This window comes from Peromyscus maniculatus, chromosome 4 (genome assembly GCF_049852395.1).
Source record: "Peromyscus maniculatus bairdii isolate BWxNUB_F1_BW_parent chromosome 4, HU_Pman_BW_mat_3.1, whole genome shotgun sequence".
NCBI classification, from domain to species: Eukaryota; Metazoa; Chordata; class Mammalia; order Rodentia; family Cricetidae; genus Peromyscus; species Peromyscus maniculatus.
In genome coordinates this window covers 43,577,984-43,602,672 of record NC_134855.1, presented here as the reverse complement: position 1 = coordinate 43,602,672, position 24,689 = coordinate 43,577,984, and the positions used below count along the sequence as shown (strand labels likewise).

Below are 24,689 nucleotides of genomic sequence, written 5' to 3'. Positions count from 1 at the left end.
AAGTATGGAAAGGTATAACACATCTATGTCAAGTATACTAGCCAGTTTTATTTCTACCTGACCCAAAATAGAGTCATTTGGGAAGAGGCTCTCTCAATTGAGAAAACATTCCTAGCAAAATGGCCTCTTGGCAAGCCTGTGGTACCATTTTCTTAATTGGTTATAGATGTGGGAGGGACCAAACCATTGTGGGTGGCACCACTCCTGGCTGGTGATCCTGGGGTGCTTGAGAATGGCTGAGAACGCCATGGAGAGCAAACCAGGAAGCAGCAATCCTCCACGGCCTCTGTTTCAGTGCCTGCCTCCAAGTTCCTGCCTGACTTCCCTCGGAGATGTAGTGTCCTCCCCAGGTTGTTTATGGTCATAGCGTTTCACCAGAGATGGACACTTAACTAAGACACCAAGGGAAACTGCTTCATTCTAAGTAGGAGGCACTTCAACTGAAGGCATGAAATACAATAATGTCTACATCTATCTCCGGAGATGAGCCTAGGAAATACCATGAGGCTCACAAATAGAGCTTAAATAACCAGTTTTCCGTGCAGCCTCTTCACATGCACAATCATTTCTACAGCACAGAATGGAAGCTTTGGCCAAGGGCATGGCAGGGGAGTGGGTGGGTCCTTAAGGTATTCAGAACCAAGGCCACTGGGTCCTTTTTCTTTGTCCACAATGCTTCTGATTTTACTTTTCTCACCATCCTGAACACAGAAGCAGGGAAGCTCAGGGGTGTCATCAAGCCAGGCTCTCTCTTTTTCACATCGGCTCGTCCAGGCCTATGCACGTGAGAGCTAACAAATGATTCTGAATTGAACACATCAAAAAGAAAAATGGAAGGCAAGCTGCAGTTCCAGGCCATAAATTCAATGAAGGTTTAAAAAAAATCTTTAAAATCAATACAAGGAGAAAATAGAAAGGGGGGGGGGGGGGTTGTGAAGAAGAAAAAAGGCAAGATAAAAGAAGTAAAGAAAATTTAATAAAACCAAAAGAAAAAAGTTCTAAGTGAACAATCTATTGATAATTCTTCATGGTAGCATAAATAATTTTTTTAAATGAGTTCTTTGAAAGTAGGAGCCACGTTCTGAATAATTGCTAGTAACTTTCTTCCATTTACACTCATAAACCTGACATATTAAATGATGATAATAAAGCCTTCCTTTCAGCTACTCCTAATATGACACTGACATTTATCTGATAGAATAGATAAATATCATTCTCTATGTATAAAATGGGAAAGACTGTTTCATTTGGAAAATTAAAGTTATGTTCCTGTATCAAGGGCCTTTGAGGTCCCTGAGACTCGTCTCTCTAAATCATTATACCAACAAAAGCCGGAAGCACCATTTCCCCACCTGGTGGGGACTTACAAACACACCAGCTCCCTGAAAGTAGGCTCCTCCAGCCCTGTTTTCCTTCTGCCACAAAGAAGAAAAGGCAACGTGGGTTGTGTCATTAATACCGGAGCATGTTCCCTCCATCCCTCTGTCCTGACGTTTAAAGAAAGGGATTTATCTCTCTTCCTGGATGGCAGAGATAATAGAGTGATGTGAAGGAATAGAGATCTAGATTACTGTGGCTAGTTTGTTGGAGGAGTCACCCGAGAGTGGGAGAAGAATGAGAAGGCAATGTTTCTTGCTTGCGTTCTGTATCTTGTTTTCTGATCACCTGGGGGAATACCATCCATAGGATGGAATATGGAAACAGTGGTAAAAGCCAGGACAGCACAACAGATCTTAATTGCAACATAGTTAACATTATGCATAGTATTAGAAATTGCAAATTTTTATGATTTTGAAATCATGTTCTCCCGCAAGATAACATTTAACGTTTCCAATAACTGTATACACAAGAATCTACATACAGAGTTTGACTAGATACTTTTGGAAGGCTGAACTGATTCTGTCAGGAATATGTCTCCACAGGAGTCACCTAAGAACCCTTTACACGTATTTCTTTTCACTATATTGAGTTAAAGAACATGACACATATTTCACACTAAGTACTCTAGGAATTCCAAGAGTAATTCCGTAAAGGTGGTGGCAATAATCATTCAGAAAAAAAAAATATAAAAACCTTTAACATTATCATTATATTTTAACTGGATAGATCCATACTTCACACGATAACATGGGACTTTTGTATGGTCATTTGGTATCAGTATGTTGGTGAACAGGCAGTCTGGTAAAAGCCACAATCAGCTAAGTGTCATGGAAACATTACAGAAAGCTTTGGCATTGGCTTTTATGGAAGAAGTTAAAAAATACTAACATGGACACAATCGAAACTTATTTAAGTATAGTAAGTAACAAACAGATAAACAACTATAATGTACAGGGAAATGAATCTTCATTTTCAAACTCAGGCTACCTGTCCTAAACTATCATTCTCATGACAAGAGTCTTCCTTTTGACACACAGCAAAAATACATAAGTCAGCATCCATCATACTGAAACTGACAAAAGCTTAGAAATTTTACATTGACATGTTTGCATAATTCCATTTTGGAAGCATACTATTGGCAGGCAAAGATGCATGTAACCCGGAGATGAAACCTAAATGGTCTTTTCCTATCTCTAGTGTAAGGCCAAGAAAATCGTTTCAAAATAGAACTAGGGATCTATGGATAATTGAACCTTTAATTTTGCACGCACATTTCAAGTGTGTTTTTCTGACAAAACAAGTCCCGGTTTCATGGGAAACAGAAACCTTCAAACTTTATCAATTTCAGTGATGTCTGGAATGGCTAGATTTAGCATGAAATCTACTGTGAGCCTATATCAATCTGTCAGCTTCACATGTGGATTTTATAAGCACGGCCTCAGTGCACTTCATCCAGGGCCTTTCATCTAGCCTGGCTCAGTATATGCTCGCTGTGGATAATGGTGACAGTGGTCCAAACCATGATCTCATTTTCCAGACAGCGATCCCTTCTTCATTTTCAAGTCCCTCTCTAGGCCAGCAAGGTTTTATTTTCTCTCATCATGGCAATAAACCTGTCACTGTGATCAGACCAGGCATTAAAAACTGCCAAGGTTAGCAATTCCCTTCCCTGCACCGGCTTCCTTGCAGGCAAGCCTGCCTCATTCTTGGTCCTGTCCAGGATGACAGGAAGGACACTTTGTATATCATCTGTCCATATGGGGAACAAATGGTTTACAAGGACAGGGCAGCTAAATTTTGCCCAAAAAATCATTTTGCAACCCACGACTACTTCATAATTAAAGTGAAGATGACAGGATTCTCTTCTTAGCAGCAGGAGGAATAAATATGCTTTTTGTTTTCCTTCCAAAAGAAGTAATTATGAAATTTTAAAATTTGGGCCAAAAGAACAGCTTGCTAAAACATTTTGATTATGTACCTGGTCTTTCAGCACACAACCTTTCAGCAAGATTCAAAGGTCCATGCATAATATTTTCGTTGAAGTAAGAAAACAAAATGCAACCAAATATTGGTAAGTACAGTCTGAATAATTATAATTTCATCTATAATAGGCTCCATAGTTTTACTGTGTCGGTGAAGTCTTGCGCCTCACATAAGCAAGGTCTCATCTGATAACATTTCGTATAATGTTTCATTGTTTTGGATGTCTGTAGTAAGTCTTTTATTGGATGTTATGTGTAACTTCATTAATAATTTAAAATGTTATGAAAATATAGGTTGAGGATACCAGAAACAGCATAACCCCCTGCTCTCAAGAATAACTGCCATTATTAATCGGGCACACAGTATTATTTTGTATAATAATATCAATGTATTATTTTGATAATAGGAGATTATTATTCTTATAGACACAAAAATAATTTCTCTCTAACTTTTAATTTTTTTACTGCTCTCTTATCTTCCAGAGATTAGAGATACTTCATTCTTTTATTAAATATATATGTATCATTCCATTGTATAGGCTGATGTAACTGACAGATACTTAGAAACCTTTACATTTTTCACTGATGTGAACAGTGTGCCCATGAGCATCCTTCATATACCTATATGGGTGTGTCAGTACATTCATTGGTGATGGAAGATTCAAAGGAATTGATGTTTTTGAAAAAATATTTCCCAAAACTATTGTTAAGAGTTTGCTCAGGCTAGAGAGAGGGCTTAGCTGGTAAGAGCATCTTGCTGTACAGGCAGGAAGACCTGTGTTCAAAGCCCAAGAACCTATGTGTAAAGAAAGCTGGGAACAGCCTCACTCTCCTGTAACCCCATCAGTATATGCTGGGCTTGCCAGGGACCAACCCGGCTCCAGCTTTAGTGGGAAACCCTGTTTCAAGGCAACAAAGCAAAGAATGATGGAACAGGACATCCAATGTCCTACTCTGGTTCACAAGGATCCCTCCATATTCCCATATACCACACACACACACACACACACGCACGCACGCACGCACGCACGCACGCACGCACGCACACATAAATGCACACACACACATATATACGTACACACTAAATATTTAAAGGGAAATTTGCAAGTCCATCTTTAGTGTGTAAAGGAATCCGCGCAACAAATTTTTTCAAGTTTTTAAGTCTTTTCTTAACAACTTTCTAAATCTGAGATTACAAACCCGGGTAACGTTTAGGTCATGTAGACAAGGTATAGTGCAGGGGTTAGCACCGAGTAAGACAATGAGAAGTAGTAGAGATTCAGCAAATTTAAGGTAAGAACACAACAATAAGTAAACAAAACATGAATTCAATTTTCTGTCCTGAGGCTTTTGGTTTTAAGCTCTGATCTTCATGGATACACGTAGTTTTCAGGGGTTTTTTTTGTATTATTTTGTTTTGTTTTGTTTTGCAATGCTGGGGATCAAACCCAGGTCTTCAGAAGAGCTAGGCAAGCGCTTTACAACTGTCCTACTTCTCCAGCCTCTAGTTTTAATATCATAAAACTCAGAAGTCTGCTCAGGACAGGTTTTCATGAGATAACTCGTTTTAATAATTTATGCTATTTTAACCATATTTTTCTTTGCTTCTTTTGTACAAAGTTTACAGCTATAAGTAAATTTCAACCTCTCTTATACAAGGTTTACGGTACATTTGTTTTATATACCAAAATTAGCACAAATTGAAAACAATAAAATATTGTCTTATACTTTTTGTGTGGTTTTTTTTTTTTTGGTTTTTCGAGACAGGGTTTCTCTGCGTAGCTTTGTGCTTTTCCTGGAGCTCATTTGGGTAGCCCAGGCTGGCCTCAAACTCACAGAGATCCACCTGGCTCTGCCTCCCGAGTGCTGGGATTAAAGGCGTGCGCCACAACCACCTGGCACTTTGTGTGTTCTTATACATAAATACAAATATCTAACTCTCTTAAAAACATTAATATCAACACATTAATTAGCAGGATTTGATAGGATAGTTCCATGTGTGCACGCATTGGGTACTGATCTTTTCTAACTCTCATCAACTTGATGTGAAGATTTCAAACTTAAATACAAGATTATTTGAATGGCTTTATCATTGACACTGAGTAACTGAGGAAATAAAATAGAAATATTCTACTTGAACCACTCCCCAAAGGCAAATATACCTGGCAAAGATTTATAATTTACTGTATAAAACCTTCCCTAATAAGAGAGAAATTCATTGTTTTAGGAAAATGGCCATGTCCATTTGATAGCAGTGGTTATCTTGTAGTCTGGGAGACAGGGTTGAAGGTCATGTAAAAAATTGCTTCTGCTCTCATTTTTCGAATCCCCCTGCATCAATAAACCTCTGGAAGTATCGACACAGACATACGTATGACCACAAAGTGGCTTGGCCTCTCTCAGCACCTTGCTGTGCCCCTTGACCCCATGAAGTCATCAAAGAGACATAGCTAAGTAAGGAATCCCCCTTACGACAGCAGGGACTAAGGGATGCAATTAGGAAAGAGAATGAATTTGAGTTTGCTAGGATGTTCTTTTTAAATTCTTTTTTAATTTACATGTATATGTGTGTGTGTGTGTGTGTGTGTGTGTGTGTGTGTGTGTGTGTGTGTGTGTATGGGGGGAGAGAGAGTGTGTGTTTGTGTATATATATATCATGTGTGTGTCTGATATCCTTAGAGGCTGGGAAAGAATCTTGGTCCTCTGCATAAGCAGTGAGTACTCTTAACCACTGAGCCATCTCTCCAGCTCCCTGTTAGCATATTCTAATCATAGGTCTGTATTGATAGCTGTTACTCATATTACTTTCAAATAAGAATATCTCAAAAATAAAACACCTACACAGCTCTACACAGAGCCGTATTTAACAGCAGTGGTTTTATGGCACTGATAACGGTAAGTCAAAATCACACTGATTGAAAAAAAATTAAATGCTTATATAATGTCATGTTATCCATTTTGAAAAAGCACCTTAGTGAGTAAAACAAGAATTTCAAAGTTAAGAGATTAATTTTAGGTGCTCTGAAATGAAGTTCCACCTACTAAAAACATCTTAATTCAATAAAGAACTTCCCATACACTATATCCAGTTCTTTGCCTCTTTAAGGTTGCGAATGGCTGACATAAAAGCAACATTTACTCGGAGAATACACGCATGCCTTGGAGTAGGACAACACTGGCCAAAAGTAACACACATTTTCAGATTTGTTTTGTTTTGATACTGGACATCTAAATAAGCTACTGGGTTGCAGTCATTCATCTTAAAAAAAAAAACGTTTTCTTTTCAGTTTTTCTAGGCAAGGTTTTCTCTGTGTAATCCTGGCTGTCGTAACATTCCCTCTGATGCCCAGGCTGGCCTCAAACTCAGAGATACCCCTGGCTCTGCCTCCCAAGAGCTGGGATTAAATGTGTGCACCACCACCGCCTAGCTCAAGAAACATTTTAAATTCATCATGTTTATAAAGTTCTTTTTTAAAAAAAACTAAATCATTTCCAATTAATCATCTCACATTATATTGCTATATGTGCTTTGAGTTTACCCCCAAAACCAAGCTATGTAGATTATAGATATTTTGTTATCCATTTGTGTATTCATTTTCCCTCACCCAAACTCTAAGATGATTTTTCTTTATAATTTTCTTGCATTTCTTGTCTGAAAATACAGATATCTGATATTGCAATGTCATATAAATTGGCATTAGTCAATATAGACTCAATTAAACTTTTTGAATGGAATTAACTATAGTTTAAACTTGTGACCTTTTCTTTAGATTACTTGTTGTTAGTGGCTGACAGGTACTACTTGGCTTTTTAAACAAGTTTTCGTAAACTGCCTATTATAGGTTCCTTATGTATTCATCCCTTTGGTATTGTTGTCCAAGGCGATTTATTAAGGGGAACTATGTCGGTGTGTATATGTTGATGGGTATGTGGTTCCCACTGAACTTCTTCCTACTCTCTTCTCATAGAGTTTTCCACAGTCCCAATAAAGAAGGAAAATCCTCCCCTTCATTTTTATTATATTTATGTAATCTTCAGATCCTAAGTATGTGCCAACCAGATAGGTTCATGAGATTCTACAGAAAGCAAGAATGTCTTATATACTCATGTGACCATTATACCCTAAATGTCTTTGATCAGCACTTACGGTGAGCTTTTTTGATTTTGTAGTTTCAATATCATTAGCATTTGCTCTGTGAAAAGCTTGCAGAAGGTCTTGTCGATTATCTTGATACAATTTAGGATAACATTTAATGACTATATTTTAATAATATTAGCTATTTTATCTTCTATATGTGAGGCGTTTTTCAAATGTACGTTTTTTTTCTAATATATATAACTGAATGACAATCAAAATTCCAGTAAGATATTTTAATGAGCATCAACAAGATGACTCCAAATGTACAAAGTAAGAAAAAGATATTAGAATACAAAAACTATGTAACTATAAATGAAGAAATCCTATGCTTTTAAAGATTTAATTTTAAAAAATACCATAACAAAGATAGCTTGATAATATTGAGAAGAGGGGAAAAATCAAGAAAGTAGAAACACATCAGGCATATATTATTAACTAATTTTTGACAAACATGTAAAGGGAATTTAATGAGAGGATAATTCTTTTTCATAAATAATAGAATATTTGGTATTTTCACATAAAGTATTAAGTTTCAGTTTTCCAAATTATACAGAAAAAGCTTCAACATAGACCCACACCTAAATGCAAACCAAACTTAAAAAAAAAAAACAATTAAAAATATTTGCGACTTTGAGTTAGTAAAAAAAAAACTTGTGGCTAGTGCCAAAACCATAATTTGTAGAAGAAACAAAAACATGGCTACATCAGAATTTAAAAACTCCTACTCTAAATAATATGATCAAAACAAAACAAAACAAAAAAGCTATGGACTGAGATACGATTGAAAATTGCCTATCTCAGAGCTTAACAACAGAAAGCCAATAAATTTGAACAGAATATTTGAACACTTTACAAGGGGCCCATGCAGATGGTGAATAAATGTAAGATGCTCTTCATTAAGGGTAGGCAAAAGTGTCAAGTCAAGTGATTAAAATACAGTAAATGAAAATACAATAGTACCAAATGCTGATAAAGCTGTGAAAAAAAAAATGGGCAGTTCATATAATCCTGTTGGAAAAACGGAATGAGACCGGTCACTTTCTACACTCTTGCATCATTGAACAAACACAATTCCCCACCCAGTAAAATTTTAGGTTCTATATTTTTAATTTCCTTTCTTGTGGTTGTAGCCAGATGTACCTGTCAAGAAGCAGTTTAAGGGAGGGAGAGATCACTGTGGCTTCTAGTTCAATGGGGCATGCAGTACATCGGTGCAGGAAAGGCATGGGAGCAGGGGTTTGAGGCAGCTGGCCACATCATGTCTGCCGTCGGGAAGCAGAGAACAGACAGGAATTGGACTAGAATTCCAAGGACTAGGGCTGGAGAGACGGCTCAGTGGTTAAGAGCCCTTGCAGTCCTTGGAAAACAAGGACTGCATGGTTAATGCTGCCAAGTGTCGCTGTCCGCTTGGACCATGGCTGCAGTGCCATCTACATGCCTTTGAAGCTGAAACACTTTCCTAAGCAGCTGTCTCCAAGCAGGGAGCCTGCTCAAAGGTATTGGTATCAGAAGTTCAGGTTCTCTCCTTTCAAATGGATGTGCATCCTCACAGGTCGGAGCGTCCGTGGATTGGATCTTTTACCTGAAGGCAAGACTCAGGTATTGCTCATATAGTTCCAATGCAGGGCACTGTGTCTCTCTTTAACAATTAGAGCTGCTGAACAATACTACATCTTTAAACACGCCCATCATGCCTTCCTCAAACATTGCACACTTTCATATCTTTCTGCTCCCACTAGCTCTTTCTCCTTGTAGAACCAAATATGAGAAGTGAGCAGTCACCATGACACTGCCTAATCACTATACTGTCCTGAAATTATCTCTGCCAAAAAAACACTCCATTCCTTACTTCCGTAGGCAGTCTCACGTTCTTACTTAGGGCACAGGTGTAGCACGAATCTTAAAGCACCTTATTAATAAAATCAAACCTGAGGCCAGTTATTGGGTTGAATGCTGGAAGATCAGGGAAGCCGAACAAGCCACAGCTTTCTCACCTCACCAGTTCCTTAGCTGATCCTGTTTCCTCAGACTGGAAGCTTCTGTGTCCTCATCCCAATGGCTCTCAGCTGAACTGCTGCTCCAAATCCTGAAGCTTAACCAGCTAAAAGCTTCTAGTTTCTGGTCCTCACACCTTATATACCTTTCTGCTTCCTGCCATCACTTTCTGGGATTAAAGGCGTGAGTCACCATGCCTGGCTGTTTCCAATGTGGCCTTGAACACACAGAGATCCAGAGGGATTTCTGCCTCTGGAATGCTAGGATTAAATGCGTGTGCTACCACTGTCTATCCTCTATGTTTAATATTGTGGCTGTTCTCTTATCTGACCCCAGATAAGTTTATTAGTGTGCACAATATTTTGGGGAACACAATACCACCACGCACAGACATCCAGATTGTTCCAGTTCCCAACAGAGGCTTTTTCTTTTCGGCAGTCTCACGTGGCGGGTCTCTATGGCCTGCATTTCTCTCAGTATTCTGATCGTCTAAACCCTCAAGAACAGTCCAGTAAGTTCCACTTACAGCATTCTAGGCTTTTCCAAGACCAAAGTTCTGAAATATTCCACACCCTTCCCACAAACCAGTTTCTAAGGTCTAAGAATGCCTAGTCGAGTTTAGCACAACCATGTCCCCTCTTCCCTGTATGAATTTTGTATAATAGTTCCTTGCTGCAGCTGTACCGACTGTCTAAGAAGAACCAGTTTAAGGGATGAAGGGCTCAGTTGGGTTTGCAGATTACGAAAGGATATAGTTCATCATGGTGGGGAAAAGCATGGCGGCAGGAAATGTGCCAGTCAAGAAGTAGCGAGCAGACAGGAGGTGGAGCCAGGTTGAACAGCCTCAATGCCTGCCCCTTAGTAATCCACTTCCGCTAGCATAGCCCCACCTCCTAAAGGTTCCACAGCCTTTCAAACGAGTGCCCGCACACTGAAAGGTCAAACAAGCAGCCTATAGATAACATTTCATTTTCAAATCATACTAAGTGCTAATAATTTTAAAAAAAGAACAAAAAATTTCCTAAACTGGTGCTTTTGCAATTTCATTTAAAGCTCAAAATGAAACAAAACAAAAAAAAAAACCAAAAAAACAAAAACAATCCAAATGTTCTTCAGAGCGGATGAGTGCAGTAGCACATTTATAAAGTGGTCTGTGACTTACCAATAATTAGTGACAAATGTGACACATACAGGAGCATTAATGAGTCCCTGAGCATCATGTTAATGAAGGAGACAAAATGAAAGACTACCGTCTTTGCTTCGTGACTGACAACCATCTGCGGGAAAGGGGAAAACCACAGCCCCCTAGACTGAATTAGTTGCCTGGGATTGAGGTTGGAAAAAGTCGTCAAGGGGCAGCTCAAAATAATTTTGAGATGGATGGAACTCTTCTTTATCTTGATTGTGGTGAAGACAGATGGGCAACGCAATCATCACATCAAATAGAACTTGTATACCCAGAGAAAATTTTACTCGTTTTAAATTTTAAAACAAATGGCAGACTCTGTTTCTCCTTTGCATTCTTGCACTGCTTAAATATTTTGCTAGGCGAAAGTTAGATGGATGCCTACAGGCTGTAGGGATTTATTGAATATTCAATAACATTTTAAAATAAATGCCTGGTACTGCAAGGCTGGTTAACAACCCATGTATGGGGAGATAGTAGACCCATATGGGGAACATATATCTGATAGCTAACTAAATTAACATAGCAGCAAACTGTCTTCTAAACACCTCTGCCTATACCATTAGACAAAAATGACTCCCGGCCTTCATCAGAGAAGCTGCTTCTTACAATGAGAAGCAGTGAATGCAGAGACTTATGGATGCCTGTAAGTGAGGGGTGTGGGCCATGCCTTAACCAACTCTCTTATACTATCTGCTCTAAGGTTCAAGGAACGTTGCTGAAGAGGGAGCTGGTAGTATGCAGGACCTGAAAGATAGGATGAAGGGCTATGAACCCCATTCCCTAGATTTGACACAACTACTACAGTCATTAACCCCCAACAACTGTAGCTACCTGCAAGACTAGCCCTATTAACAATCAATCAAGAAAAAGGAGGAACTCATATGGACCCACCCTTTCTTTACCTCTGAACTACTCTACCACTAGATTCTGGGAGGGAAATCACTTCCTCTGATGAGTCCACCAGTCTTCGATGAATAGCTCTATTCATTGAAGTTACATATATGCCCCTGTATAATCCCAATGGATCACAAAACAGAACAACAGACATAAATTCTTGGTATAGATGGGGGAGGGGAGTCAGGGGTAGTAGGGAGGTGTGAAGTGGGAACAGTCTGGGCAAAAAATTACATTTGTCAAACTATAAAATAATAATAATAATTTAAAAAATATTTTAAATATCCATCTAAAATTTACTTTGATACTATCTGTTATATATGCCTTATATAGTTTTTCCTCAAGACCTTAAGGAATGGGTCTAGAACCATCTTCTCAATAAGCCATAATCTTTAGCTCCCCCCCACCCCCGCATTAAATGTCTTTATCAAACACTAATTCACCATGAATCTTTGGATTCATTAACAAATGACAGGATTATCTTTTTGTTGCATTTTATGATTATATCTTTATGAACATGAGCGAGACAGAGAATGACATTGAGAGACTGTTTTGGGATTGTAGTGTACTCCATCGCTCAGGTGATACATTGGGCGTTGATATCCTGTAGGATATATATATATATATATATATATATATATATATATATATATATCCAATGTAATTCTGTAGCTTTACTGAACAAGATTGGAGGCGTCTATGACATAACAGTCTCAAGAATAGGTTAGCACAGTCAGAAAGCATGTGAAGACAGAAGGGCCATGAACTGTGGAACAATTTTCCAGGGTCCTGATTATTCAAAGCAGGAGTAAATATTGAGTATTTTGGTAGGCATGTTATTTAAACCCAATAGTATTTAGTGTTTTCAGACTACTAGAATCACTTATTTTACCTGTAACCATCTACTGGGGTTTGGGTTGTGATTCATAACTTCTCAATGGAAGACCTAACAAATAGGAAACAGACCTTTACAAAAAGATTCCTAAGAAGCAAGAGAAACAAAGGAAGGGAAAAATAACAGCCTAGAGAATGGAAGAAAAATGGAGTTAACACTGTCAAATGCCCTTGAGAGAGCCGGGCAAGATAAAAGCTGTAGGCCGTGTGTGCCTTTCGAGAGAGCATGCTCTGTTAAATGGGGTTAGAAATCAGATGGCCCAGTGCTGAGGACTGAGTGACTCTCGGAGACAAGAGAAAATGAATAGAGACTGCTGCTTCAGAGTCCAGATGCATTAGGAAGGAGAGAGATTGACTGCAGAGGCAGGCAGGGAGGGAGGGAGAGATCAGTTTGTTTTTGTTTGTTTTTTGGAGAGAAGTCTACAGAGTCTAGTAGGCCGAAGAAAAAGAGTCAGCAGTGAAGACAAGGTTGAAGATAAAGGACAAACAGAGATAATGGATGGCAAAAGGTCTCAGCCTGGGGAAAGGGGATAGAATCAAACACCGGCTTTGCCTGAATAGCAGGAAGGACTGATCCTGCTTTGAGATTGGAGGAAAATAAGAATGTTTATAGAGAAGAAATTGCAAGGATTCACAAGTCATTTCGACACAATGACCTCAATTTTCTCGTTAAAATAGTAGGTGCACTGAGTGAAGGAGAGAGAGTCCGTGACTTGATCGGGGTGACAATTCTGAAAGTGTCAGACGGCAGTCAGCAGGGAGGAATTACTGAATGTTGCTGGGGACTAACAGATTAAAAAGCAGACTCAGCACAGTCGTACGGTTTGCTCCTGTAGCACTTGCAACACAGTGTAGAGCGGAGTCACGGTAGTGTGGAGTCAAGGTCATATGTTCTGTCTAAGAAAAACACGCAAGAGAGCAATGCAGAGCAAGCAGCTGGTGTACATGCAAAATCCCAATCTGACTGGGAAAGAATATGGAAAGCTCAAAGGCATTGGGATTCTCATTAAGTTGTGAAAAATGAGAGAGGGAGATAAAAGCATTAGCTGATTTTTTTATCTTACTTTTCCCCACCCATTTTATGTTCAGGCTTACTTTTTTTTTAAAACACATTATAGATATAAAATTAGGAAGAAGGCAATAAAGAAATTTAAAAATACAAGTGGTCAAACAGCAGCACTGTTCACTTAAACATAAGTGAGACATTTTAACTGAGAATGATACCTTAGAGGTGAGAGGTTTTCTATTTGATGCAGGTAGAAGTCTTTGAGGTTCTAGATGTTGAAATTTGATTAGTGATTTTCAGATGTGAGTCATTTTGATTCAGTGAGACAATGGGCAATGTACAAAGACATTATAGAATGGGGTACTAGGGACATGTGGTAGGCACATCCCATAAGCATAAAATCCCATCAACAATGTTAACAGTGCTGAGGTTGAGTACTGTGGATTAGGTCAACTCTTCATCAGAATTACGAAAGTGTAAGGCCAGAAACCATTTGGGTAATCGCAGAGAACAGATGCAAACAAAGAGGGGAAAGAGAGCCCAGAGCAGGAACACACCAGGTGATGCCAGATCGAGCTGTGTGCACACGGGGCTGGTTTGCAAGAAGGAACGGAGAATCTAGAGGGAGCTAGACTCATGCTCTGTGTTTGAGAATGATTCCTGGAATAGCAAATTTGTAAAACAAATTTTGGGGAGATGAAATCAAAGGAATTGAAGAGAACACATTTGCTTTGGCAAAGTCATGCCTTAGGGACCCTTAAATAAAACTTTTCATATGTGAGTGTGGGAAAGGTCAACATAGGTTTGAAATAAATCTATGCTCCAACACACTGATGTTGCACAAATCTTCAGTTTCTTTGTAAGTTTCTAACAGTCCTCTGCCTTGCACTTACACTGTCTTTTTTTTTCCATAATTTTGGTTTTCTAAAACAGATAGAGGTTGCCTTTATGTTCAGCTCCCAGAGCCGGTCATTAATCCACTCTACATCGTGGAATAAACACTATCTGCTCTAGTGTGACTCAGATAGCTCCTAAACAAGCATGGCCTTCACTCTGTGATCCCTTTACTGCTCCAGTACTGGCATCTTCATTCCCTCAGTTGGGATGATGGTTAGTAGCTGTGCTTTCGGAAGAGTTAGGAATTGTGACACTAGGCTGTTTTTGAAGTCTATCTGGGTTTTTGTTTGTTGTCACTAGTGTTGTTGTTTTTGTTATTCTGACCCAAACTCCCTCTTTGTGGTAGCCCACGATGACCTAGGGTTCCCTAATAGATGGGGATACCCTGGAATTTGTGTTCCTCATGACTCCATAACCACACCTGGCCTTTAAGACTTCATAAAGCGCTATTTTCAGTTACTAGACTCCCTTGAGAAGCAAGTAGACAAAATGTGTGTCATATAAGGCACAGTTTTGAGATTTTGTAATCCAATCTCTGTTTTCTTTATTTGAGTAGCAAAGTTTCCCCTTCATACTGACCTGAAATGAAATCAATTGATTTATAACTTTCCTACAGCCAAATTTTTTAAGCTTTTCATTTGTATCCAGTTCAGTCAAGGCTGAAAGACTTTTAGGATGTCAATTACTGTGATGGGCTCATCTCTAGTTAAAACAGGATATGAAAAACGGGAAAGAACATCTGGGCCTTAAACATCTGCACATTCATGTGTTCAAAACAAAGCATCATATAGGAAAATTCCAATCCGATTATCAAAGAGAACCTGGCAACTTAACTGTTGATACCCACAAATAACCACTTACTCAAAGACAAGTAGTTATAATCTTGACCCTTTTAATAACTGAATTGGTAGATCTGGGTTCAGCTGCATTTTATTGCAAATAATGACATTTTAAATAAATGTATGAATATATTCTTTTTTAAAGAATAATATGTTATCTTTATGGTAGAATTGAAGAAGAGACTGATGTGATACACATTTACAACTTCATCTCAATAGGTAATATTTCAGGAACTGACCAGGCGGTGCTGGATCTCACCACGATTGTTCTATGTGAATGAAAGTGGTATCTCCTCTCTCTCTTGTGTAAATCATGCCATGCTAAGTCACTGGGGCTTCCTAAAGAATCAGTCCTACCTGAACGTTTACTCCATATTCTCCTTCAATTTCTCTCCACGGCAGTCACACCACCAAACACAACACATAACTACGTCACTTGTTACCTATATTATCTACCATTGGCATAGAATTTCTACTATGCTGAGCATAGTAGTGTACTCTGTTCACTGTTCTTTCTTCACGTCTAGGCACAAACTTGGTACAAATTTATTGAATGCTTACAATTGTTATATAAACAAATGGAACTACTTTTCTAATGATAAAACCAAGTGTGGAGCATTTTCATTGACTTCTTTTGTTTTTGTTTTGTTTTGTTTGTTTGTCAAGACAGGGTTTCTCTATGTTCCTTTGGCTGGCCTGGAACTTGTGATACAGACCAGGTTGGCCTCAAACTGATAGAGATCCACCTATATCTGCCTCCTGACATGCTAACTAAAGGCTTAAATTATGCATCACCAACAACTAGCCTTCTGACACCTTTGCCAAGTCTAATGTTCTCATTTGATTACTTTAATTTAACAGGCAAAACTCTTTCTTGAAAATGTTCCAGGTCCTGCTACTCACTCAGCTGTGATCTGCCTAAGACAGGCGCTCATAGCAGTCCACCCCATCCTTCTCAGTCACCAGGAAATGATTTGAGTCTTTAGTGAGGGTAATAAAATTAATGCAAATAGGGCAAAAAGGTGGGTTGGTGGAGCTATCTCTGCTATTTTCATAGGTGTTTGCATAACTAGTTTCCACAACATTCAATTTGCAATTGTAGCCAGAGAACCTCCTCTGCCTCAGACTCGCTGAGTTCTAATATATGCTGTGCCTAGAGAGCTACTTCACACTGGAAAACAACCCCTTGGTTGTGAGCTGAGATAGAGCAAGGTTCTGAGGGTACAAACTCTTGGTCTTCCAGGCTAATGCAAAGCATGATGTCAAAACATGAACACTCCTCAGATAATTCCCACTCGACTTTAGAATGGCATGCTCTTTTATGACCCAGCCCCTCTTTTTAAATTATGTATTGAATTAATAAAATTAGCTCTGGGTCACATATTAGACAGCTATTGGCGACAAAGACCATATCTTGCTCAATTTTAAGTAACTAAAGCATTTAATGAACTGATTTATATATGGTAAATCCTAACAAGTGAACCATCTCTTAGATGAATAAGGAAAGTCAGACTGAAGACAAGCTTGACCAAATGGAGAAAAAAAAAGGCCGTCGACACTTTCATTCAAAATCAGTGATCTATGACAACTGGTCTCATAGTATCAATGAGGAAGAAATTATCTACTATTTAAAAGTATCACATGGCCGGGCGGTGGTGGCGCATGCCTTTAATCCCAGCACTCGGGAGGCAGAGCCAGGCGGATCTCTGTGAGTTCGAGGCCAGCCTGGGCTACCAAGTGAGTTCCAGGAAAGGCGCAAAGCTACATAGAGAAACCCTGTCTCGAAAAACAAAAACAAAACAAAACAAAAAAAAGTATCACATGATTGTGAACTTTACCCCCCTCTATAATCATAACTTCTAAATGCATAGTTTCCATCAGTTATTATTATAATAAACTGTTTAGCAATAGCTTAGCTTGTTTTTCTTTACCAGTCTTACATGTTAGAAGTGACTCCTAGGATACCTTTGACCATTCAGAGGAACTATAATTTCATAGCTGGCCAATGTTCCCCACAAAAGCAATTCTTAAACTTTTAAGAAAGTCAGAGTATGAATTCCTACAAAGTAGCTTGATCACATTTACCACCAACTCCTCCCCATGATTCCTACCAGATCCACCTACCCTCTACCTCTTCTCTGAAGCTCTGCTCCCCACCCAGCCTCCTTCCCTTCCCCTCCCCTTTTTAAAAAAGAAACCATCTCACAGCAGATGCCATGCTTCCCTCCCTCTCACGATCTCCCTACTTTTTTTCTTGGGAAGTCCTCTGAACCTAAAGTGTAGGCTTTGTGAAACTAGCTCTCACTACATAACCCCGGCTGGCCTGGCATGGCTGGACTCCTAGAGAGCCATGGGCCTCTGCATCCTGTGTGCTGGGGTTGAAGGTGAGCACCATCATGCCTAGATGTTAATGTAATAAGAAATAAAGTGTATAAACATGCCTAGTATTTATTTTCCTAAGGATGGTGCTACCTCCTAAAATGAGAGAAATTGTAAGAAGCAATATTCCCTAGTTATATACATATATATGTGTGTATATACATATACATATACATATATATGACCACAAATGGATCTAAATACTATAATTCTGGTATGGATAAGCTTTCAAGCCCCCAAAGATACATTGTTAAAAATATGTATTTTAGCCGGGCGGTGGTGGCGCACGCCTTTAATCCCAGCACTTGGGAGGCAGAGGCAGGTGGATCTCTGTGAGTTCGAGGCCAGCCTGGTCTCCAAAGCGAGTTCCAGGAAAGGCGCAAAGCTACACAGAGAAACCCTGTCTCGAAAATCCCCCCCCCAAAAAAAAATGTATTTTAAATAAGAACATTTTGCTTCCCCAATTCCACCACATTAGCAATCACAGCCTGGGATAATGACACTGTTACATCAGATGCTTGGATGCATGACAATAATAATGGAGATTCCTCACCTTGTGGCCTCATGAACTGCAGGGTCCTCTGAAGACTCTATGCTTCTGAAAATATGTTTTCAGTCTCTTGATGTCTTCTTATTTTTTTCTAAAAGAAAAAAACAAGAAAGAAACCATGTTTCAATGTTTTATAAGATTCTATTTTAAAGAGTAAAACTGATTCCAAGTCTTTGGGGGGGGGGGCTCTCCTGCTTCACCTCCCAGATCTCTTAGCAGCAGCAGCAGCCCTAGCTAAACTCAGCTTTCTTCCTACCCCAGTAGCTAAAGAGAAGATTGGAGCTAGAGATAGCAAAGGTCCTTAAGTTACAGACATAACTTTGAAACTACAACCTCAGATTTCTTTCTTTTTTTTTTTTAAAATAATTTATTTAACTTTATGTTCATTGGTGTGAAGGTATCAGATCCTCTGGAACTGGAGTTACAGACAGTTGTAAACTGCCATGTGGGTGCTGGGATTTGAACCTGGGTCCTCTAAAAGAAAAGCCAGTGCTCTTAACCACTGAGCCATCTCTCCAGCTTCAGACTTCTAATGGTTCTCCAATAGCGTGCCTGCTAAGCCATACTTAATTTCTGTATACAAATACTTTGAATGCCCCCCTCGGCTCCTTCCTATCTGTTTATTCTCAGTTTATGTTACCTCCTCTAGAGAAATTAAGGCACCACAGTTCAGGTTGCTCTATTTCCTACCACCATCTCCCCTTGCTTCATGGGTGTCTCTGAATTGTTAACCTCCAGTCCTATCGTACAGAGAAATTTCTCTCTGCTCCCCAAGAATAAGTTCTCCTCTGAAGACTGACTCCATTTCCTCTCACTGTTAGGTCTTTACTGCTTCCATTATACCTTTTCCTTCTCACATCATCTTCCTATCCTCCATTTTTCTTACTCATTAATACCCACGTGTAAGCACGCTATGAGACCTCCCAGCCTCAAAACACACATTTTCTCTTACAAGAACTTCCATCTCACAATCACCATGTTTCTGCATTCCATTTTATTTAAAAAAAAAAAAATAAGAGAAAGGCATTCTCCGTTTCTCAGCAAAAATTCTACATCGAACTCATTCGAACTAGGTTTCTTCTCCACTGCCTCACAAAGACATCCCCGGGTCAGCAGTAAATGTGAGCATTACCAAACCACCAAAGACTTCTCAGTTCTTTACACCCTCAAAGCCCAGTTAAATGCGACCGAGCTCTTTCCTGTCCATTCCTTGAATCATTCATTTCATCACTTGGTTAAGAAGTGAGGCTGTAGGCTCCTGGCTTCTGTCCTCCCTCGTTTACCATCCTCCTCAGCCTCTTTGCTTGATTTTTTCCCCCTTTAGCAGAGTCAGTTATGAGTTCTTTTCTAACTCTATCATAAGAAACCATAGCCAGCACCATGTCTTTAAACAGTGCCATTTATAAATGAATCTAAGAAATTCAGAGTTCTAGACCAGACTTCTACCGTGACCTTGAGAGTAGCTGGCACTTTACACTCTATTCCATAGTTTCATGCGAACAGCCAACAGCCTTCTACTTGGAAAGTCCAGAAATGCAGTGAAGGAAAGGAACAGATGAAGGGAGAGAGACGCAGCAGTTTGCCTCCTCCAGGCTTCCTGTTTTTCCCATGTAAATACATGCTGGCACCATTTAAATTTACATTTAAATTTATTTGTGGGGGGTGGGGTGGGGTGGGGGTGGGCGGTGTGTGCCACTTGTGTACAGGTGCCTACAAAAGACAGGAAATGGTGAATGGGTCCTTGGAGCTCAGGTCCCCTGGAGGAACAGGAAGCATTCTTTTAAAAAGTAGTTTTGAAATTAGAATACAATGACATCACTTCCCTTGTCCTTTTCTTCCTCCGAAATCTTTCCCTGTACTGCACCTTGCTCTCTTTCAAACTCAGGGCTTCTTTTCTTCTTTAACTGCAGTTTTGTGTATACATATATATTCCTCAATATGTAAATAGAACCTGCTCAGTCTCTATAGTGTTATTCGTATTTATGTTTTCAGGAAGGACTATTTAGTATTGAGTAACCAGTTGATGGACCCTGAGCAACCCCTCCAGCCCCAACATCCCATCAGTCCAATAATTAGTCATATTAAAAACCTAGTACTTTAGGAAAATGATGAATTCTAGGATGGAGACAGTAGAGTTCCAAGATGAACCGGTAGCATCATATAGTACAGAAAGAAAGGAACTCAAAATACTCATAAATACATTACCAGCAAGGCTGGGGTTATAGTTTAGTGGCAGCCCATCTGCCTACCATGCTTGAAGACCAGGGTTTAATCTCTCACACCAGGAAAAAGGAAGAAACAAAAGACTCAACAATCACCAGAAAGGTCTGTCAGTGGCCAAAGTTAGAACAATGTAAGCAATAAAAATTAGGTAAATACACTATACATTCATAACCCAAAGAATAAAACCAGTCAAAATGATTGTGTAATGAAACAAATGATTGGAAAATGCCTGAGAAGGAAAATTTCTTATGAAGATCTCCAAATAACATGGCTTTGATGCCCACTCCTGACAAGAAGATGAACTCGATTTAGTGAACAAAATAACGTGAGGCTGTGGAACAGCCAGAGATGAAGAAGGCTAATAACTTGGTGTATTATTTCCATTGGGTCCTTGATCAAGAAAGAACATTCTTAGATAAACTAAAAATCTGTGGGAGTTACTTGGTGGTATTGTCTTGGTGACATTTTCTTGGTTTTGACAAGCGTGTTGAGATTATGTATGAAATTAACACTGGGGGAAGCTGGGCAAGACATTCAAGGGAATTCTCTATGCTTTGTTTGCAAAGTCCCCATGAATCTAGAGTTATTTTAAAATAAAAACAGCTTTTTCATAGATGAGACTACAGTTCAGTAGTAGAGGGTTTGCTTAGCACGTGTGAGGTATTGCGTTCAAGTCTTAAAAGACTGAAGGAAGCTGACCATGGTGATGCCCACCTACAATCCCAGCACTTGGGAGGAAGAGGCAGATGGATATCTGTCAGCCTGGTCTATAGAGTGAATTTCAGGACAACCAGAGCTACACCAAGAAACTTTGTCTCAAAAACAAAAAACAAAAAGGAAAGGAAGGAAGGAGGAAGAAATTGTACTTATGCTATTCCTGGTACATGCCTAGAGGACGTAGTGTTCATACAGAGAAACCAGGATATCCATGTTTACCGAAACACTGCTTACCATGGCCAAATTATGGAATTGGGTGTGTGTCAACAAATAAAAATATAAAGCACAGTAGAGCTCTGTTTAGCCATTAAAAAATGAATGAAATCATTACATTTGCTGGTAAATAGATGCAACTGGAAATCAACCTATTAAATAAAATAAGCCAGACTTAGAAAGACAAATATCACATGCTTCTCATACTTGTAACCAAAAAAATCATATGTTTTTGAAATATATGTGAAAACTGAAGTGAGATTAGGCAGTGGAGAGAGACTAGAAGGAAAAATGGAAGGGCATGTGTATGAATATGTTTAAAACATATGCCATATTTGAATGAAAATGTTTTATGAAACCAATTACTACATACGTACTATATAAGTTAATTAAAAAGACAAACATTATTTAATTTGTATCATCTAAAACTGTCCCAACTTTAAGCGTCAAGAGCTGTGTTGGGCTGGCTACTGTGTGCTTTCAATAAACCTAAACATATACAAAGCTCTGCAAATCAAAAGCAACAATGAAGCCAAAATAAAGCCCTTTGTTTACAAAAAGTCTAGAATCACATTAGCTCTGCCTTGCAGATGTCTGTAATGTGGCCACTTCTCCCTATAGATCCTGTTCCCACACTGCTCTATGCCCCACCTGGTCTTCTTGCTTCTTCTCTTGCCTGTTCCTACAAGTGTCAGCCTCCTGCCTCTTGAAAGCAGTATTCTCCTGTCCCAGGTATAGATGGTCCACTCCCTGACCTCATCTGGCCTTTACCAAAGTACTCTGGACAAGAAACCCATTACTAACTTACTGTAAATACGCCTTCTTCATATTTTCTAACTCCACATGCTTTGTCTACATCTCAATTTTGTGATGTAATTTTATTTGCTTGCTTATAATCTACCTTGACTACTAATACAAATATTATTAGCATGGACGTATTACCTTGTTGAATAAATAAGATTGTTGTCAGGAACCATAGGAAATGCTGCAATTGTACCCTATAAAAATGTGCATTTTGCCTCATTTTTTGGAAAAGCAATATGTCAGTATGTATTAACTGCCTCCACTTGATACATTTATCTACAAAGTTGAAGCAGTAACATATAAGAATACTTTTAAAATATTATGTATTGGGGCATATTTATAGTAGGATAAAAACTACAAAGGAGGGGAAACTTCCACAGGGGAACAGCCAGCTAAATTTTACATGCTTGTATGTTGGAATGTTATGCAATCATTGAAAAAAGTAAAATGAAACTAGGATAACCAACATTGGGAAATTCCATGAAGTGCTACAGAGGTAGAAAGCCAGTTTTCAGAATAATATATATGATTCTTGCTTCCACAGAATGCTTTCATGGGAATATGTATATTTAGATTAAAACTTGAAAGGTTATAAAGCAGACTGTGGAAGAGTTACCTACAGAGGAGAGAAAAATTAGATTAGAAAAGAAGAGAGATGAAGCAATTTCTGTGATATGAAGATAAATAAAAACACGTGTCTGTATCAAATCCATCCATTTTAAAGCTCCCAACTACTTATAAACATGCTTGCAAACAAACCAGAACAAAGTGTCCACAGTATTTTAGTCTATTTTCAAAAATACTTTGGATTTTTAAAGTTGATACTAGGATTCCTTAAACTCACGAAGAAAATTACTGCAAAAATTGATCAGGCTCCCAGGAAATGTGTAAGTTCTTATAGATGATCTTGGGAAAACATCTAAATTGAACACTGTGTCAATATACTTTCTTGCTCAACCATAGAAAATAGAAATAAACTCTAAGAAAGAATAAGCAATGTCCACTGGCATGAATGGAGCTCTTCAGTGTTTGTTTGCTGGCTCAACTTCTAATTAATTCAGCAGCCTCAGGTGTTGTGGGATTTTCGTATGCTGTGTGGAGGTGTTTTTGCTGTGACTGGTGTAATAAAAAGCTAAATGGCCAGTAGCTATGCAGGGAAAATAGGTGGGACTTACGAGCATAGGGAGGAACTGGGGATGAATCTACATGCACAGAGAAGATGCCAGGAGGAAGCAGGATGGGCGATACATAGCAGAACATTGCTTAATAGAAATTGGCTAATTGAAGTGATAAGAGCCAGTTAGGAACAAGCCTACGCTATAGGCAGAACTTTCATAATTAATGAGAAGTCTCCACATCATCATTTGGGAGCTGGCAGTACAGAGAAAGACTTGCTACACTCAGGTGCCTGACTTAATAGTTATGGTGCATATTTTCTGTCATGCATACCTCAGTCTAGAGGGTATGAATGCCCAAATAAGGTCTTAACTGATGGCTAGGGCAACCTTGACAACTTTTATTCTCTTTCAAGGTGAGGACTGAAAACTGAAGGGATGTCTCAGCAGTTAGTAATGTGTACTGCTTTTGCAGAGAATCTGAGTTCAGTTCCTAGTGTCAATATCCAGCAGCTCACAACTACCTGTAACTACAGCTCCAGGGAGTTCTGATGCCTTTTCTGGTTTCTACAGGCATTGCACTAATTGAACATGACCACACATAGATAAACAGGATTAAAAATATGGACATCGAGGAAACAAGATTTTCTAAACACTGTAGGACTGATTCACATACAAACTCAGAAATGGTGGCAGCATGCACAGGGCCTGCACAGGTCTAAGCCAGATGAGGTCCCAGCACTGAGAGGGGAAGTGGTCACAATCCCCATCCTTAACCCAGAAGTTATCTCCAATTGATAACCACTTGTAAAGAAAACAACTGGCTTTTTCCAATGGGGTCTCACTAGGTAGATAAATCACTCTTAAGGGCAGGCCTCATGCCCAGGAGTAGATGGGGAACCCAAAACAAACTCAGTGGAATTTTCTTGAGGTTCTTTGTGTCATATGCTTTACAGGGCTTTTTTTTTCTTACCTTGTCAGTAATTTGCATATATTTTATGGTTTCCAGTTTTATGTTTTTATAGGATTTCTGCATGTACCAACAGGTGTGACTCTATGTCTATATCTATTTCTTGTGCTTTTTCTTTGGTTATTTTTCTTCTGTTTTTGTCTTATTCTGGTTTGTTTATTCTTATTTTATATTATTTTACTTTATTATAATTTTTAGGTGATATTTTGTTTTCTAATGAGAGAGAGAAAGAAGGGAAGTGAATTTGGGTGGAAAGGGAGGGTCTGTGAGGATTTATGAGAGAGGAAAATATAATCAAAATATATTGTATGAAAAATAATTTTCAACAAAAAAAAATAATAGAAAAGAAAATCATTTTCAAAAAATAGAAACCCAGATGTGGTGGCACACACCTTTAATCCCAGCACTCACAGAATCAGGTGGATCTCTGTGAATTGGAGGCCAGCCTTATGTACATAGTGAGTTCTAGGATAACCAGGGTTACACAGTGAGACCTTGTTTCAA

General features: G+C 38.9%; 1 protein-coding gene across 1 annotated transcript in view; it reads right to left on the bottom strand.

The window, feature by feature from the left end:
- Window positions 1-24,689, bottom strand: part of Csrnp3 (cysteine and serine rich nuclear protein 3) — a 193,443-nt gene that overhangs the window by 137,209 nt on the left and 31,545 nt on the right. The window contains exon 3 of the mRNA XM_015996010.3: window positions 18,147-18,234. Coding sequence (XP_015851496.1) covers window positions 18,147-18,159 — 13 coding nt within the window. The 5' untranslated portion in view covers window positions 18,160-18,234. The remainder of the gene's footprint in view (window positions 1-18,146; window positions 18,235-24,689) is intronic.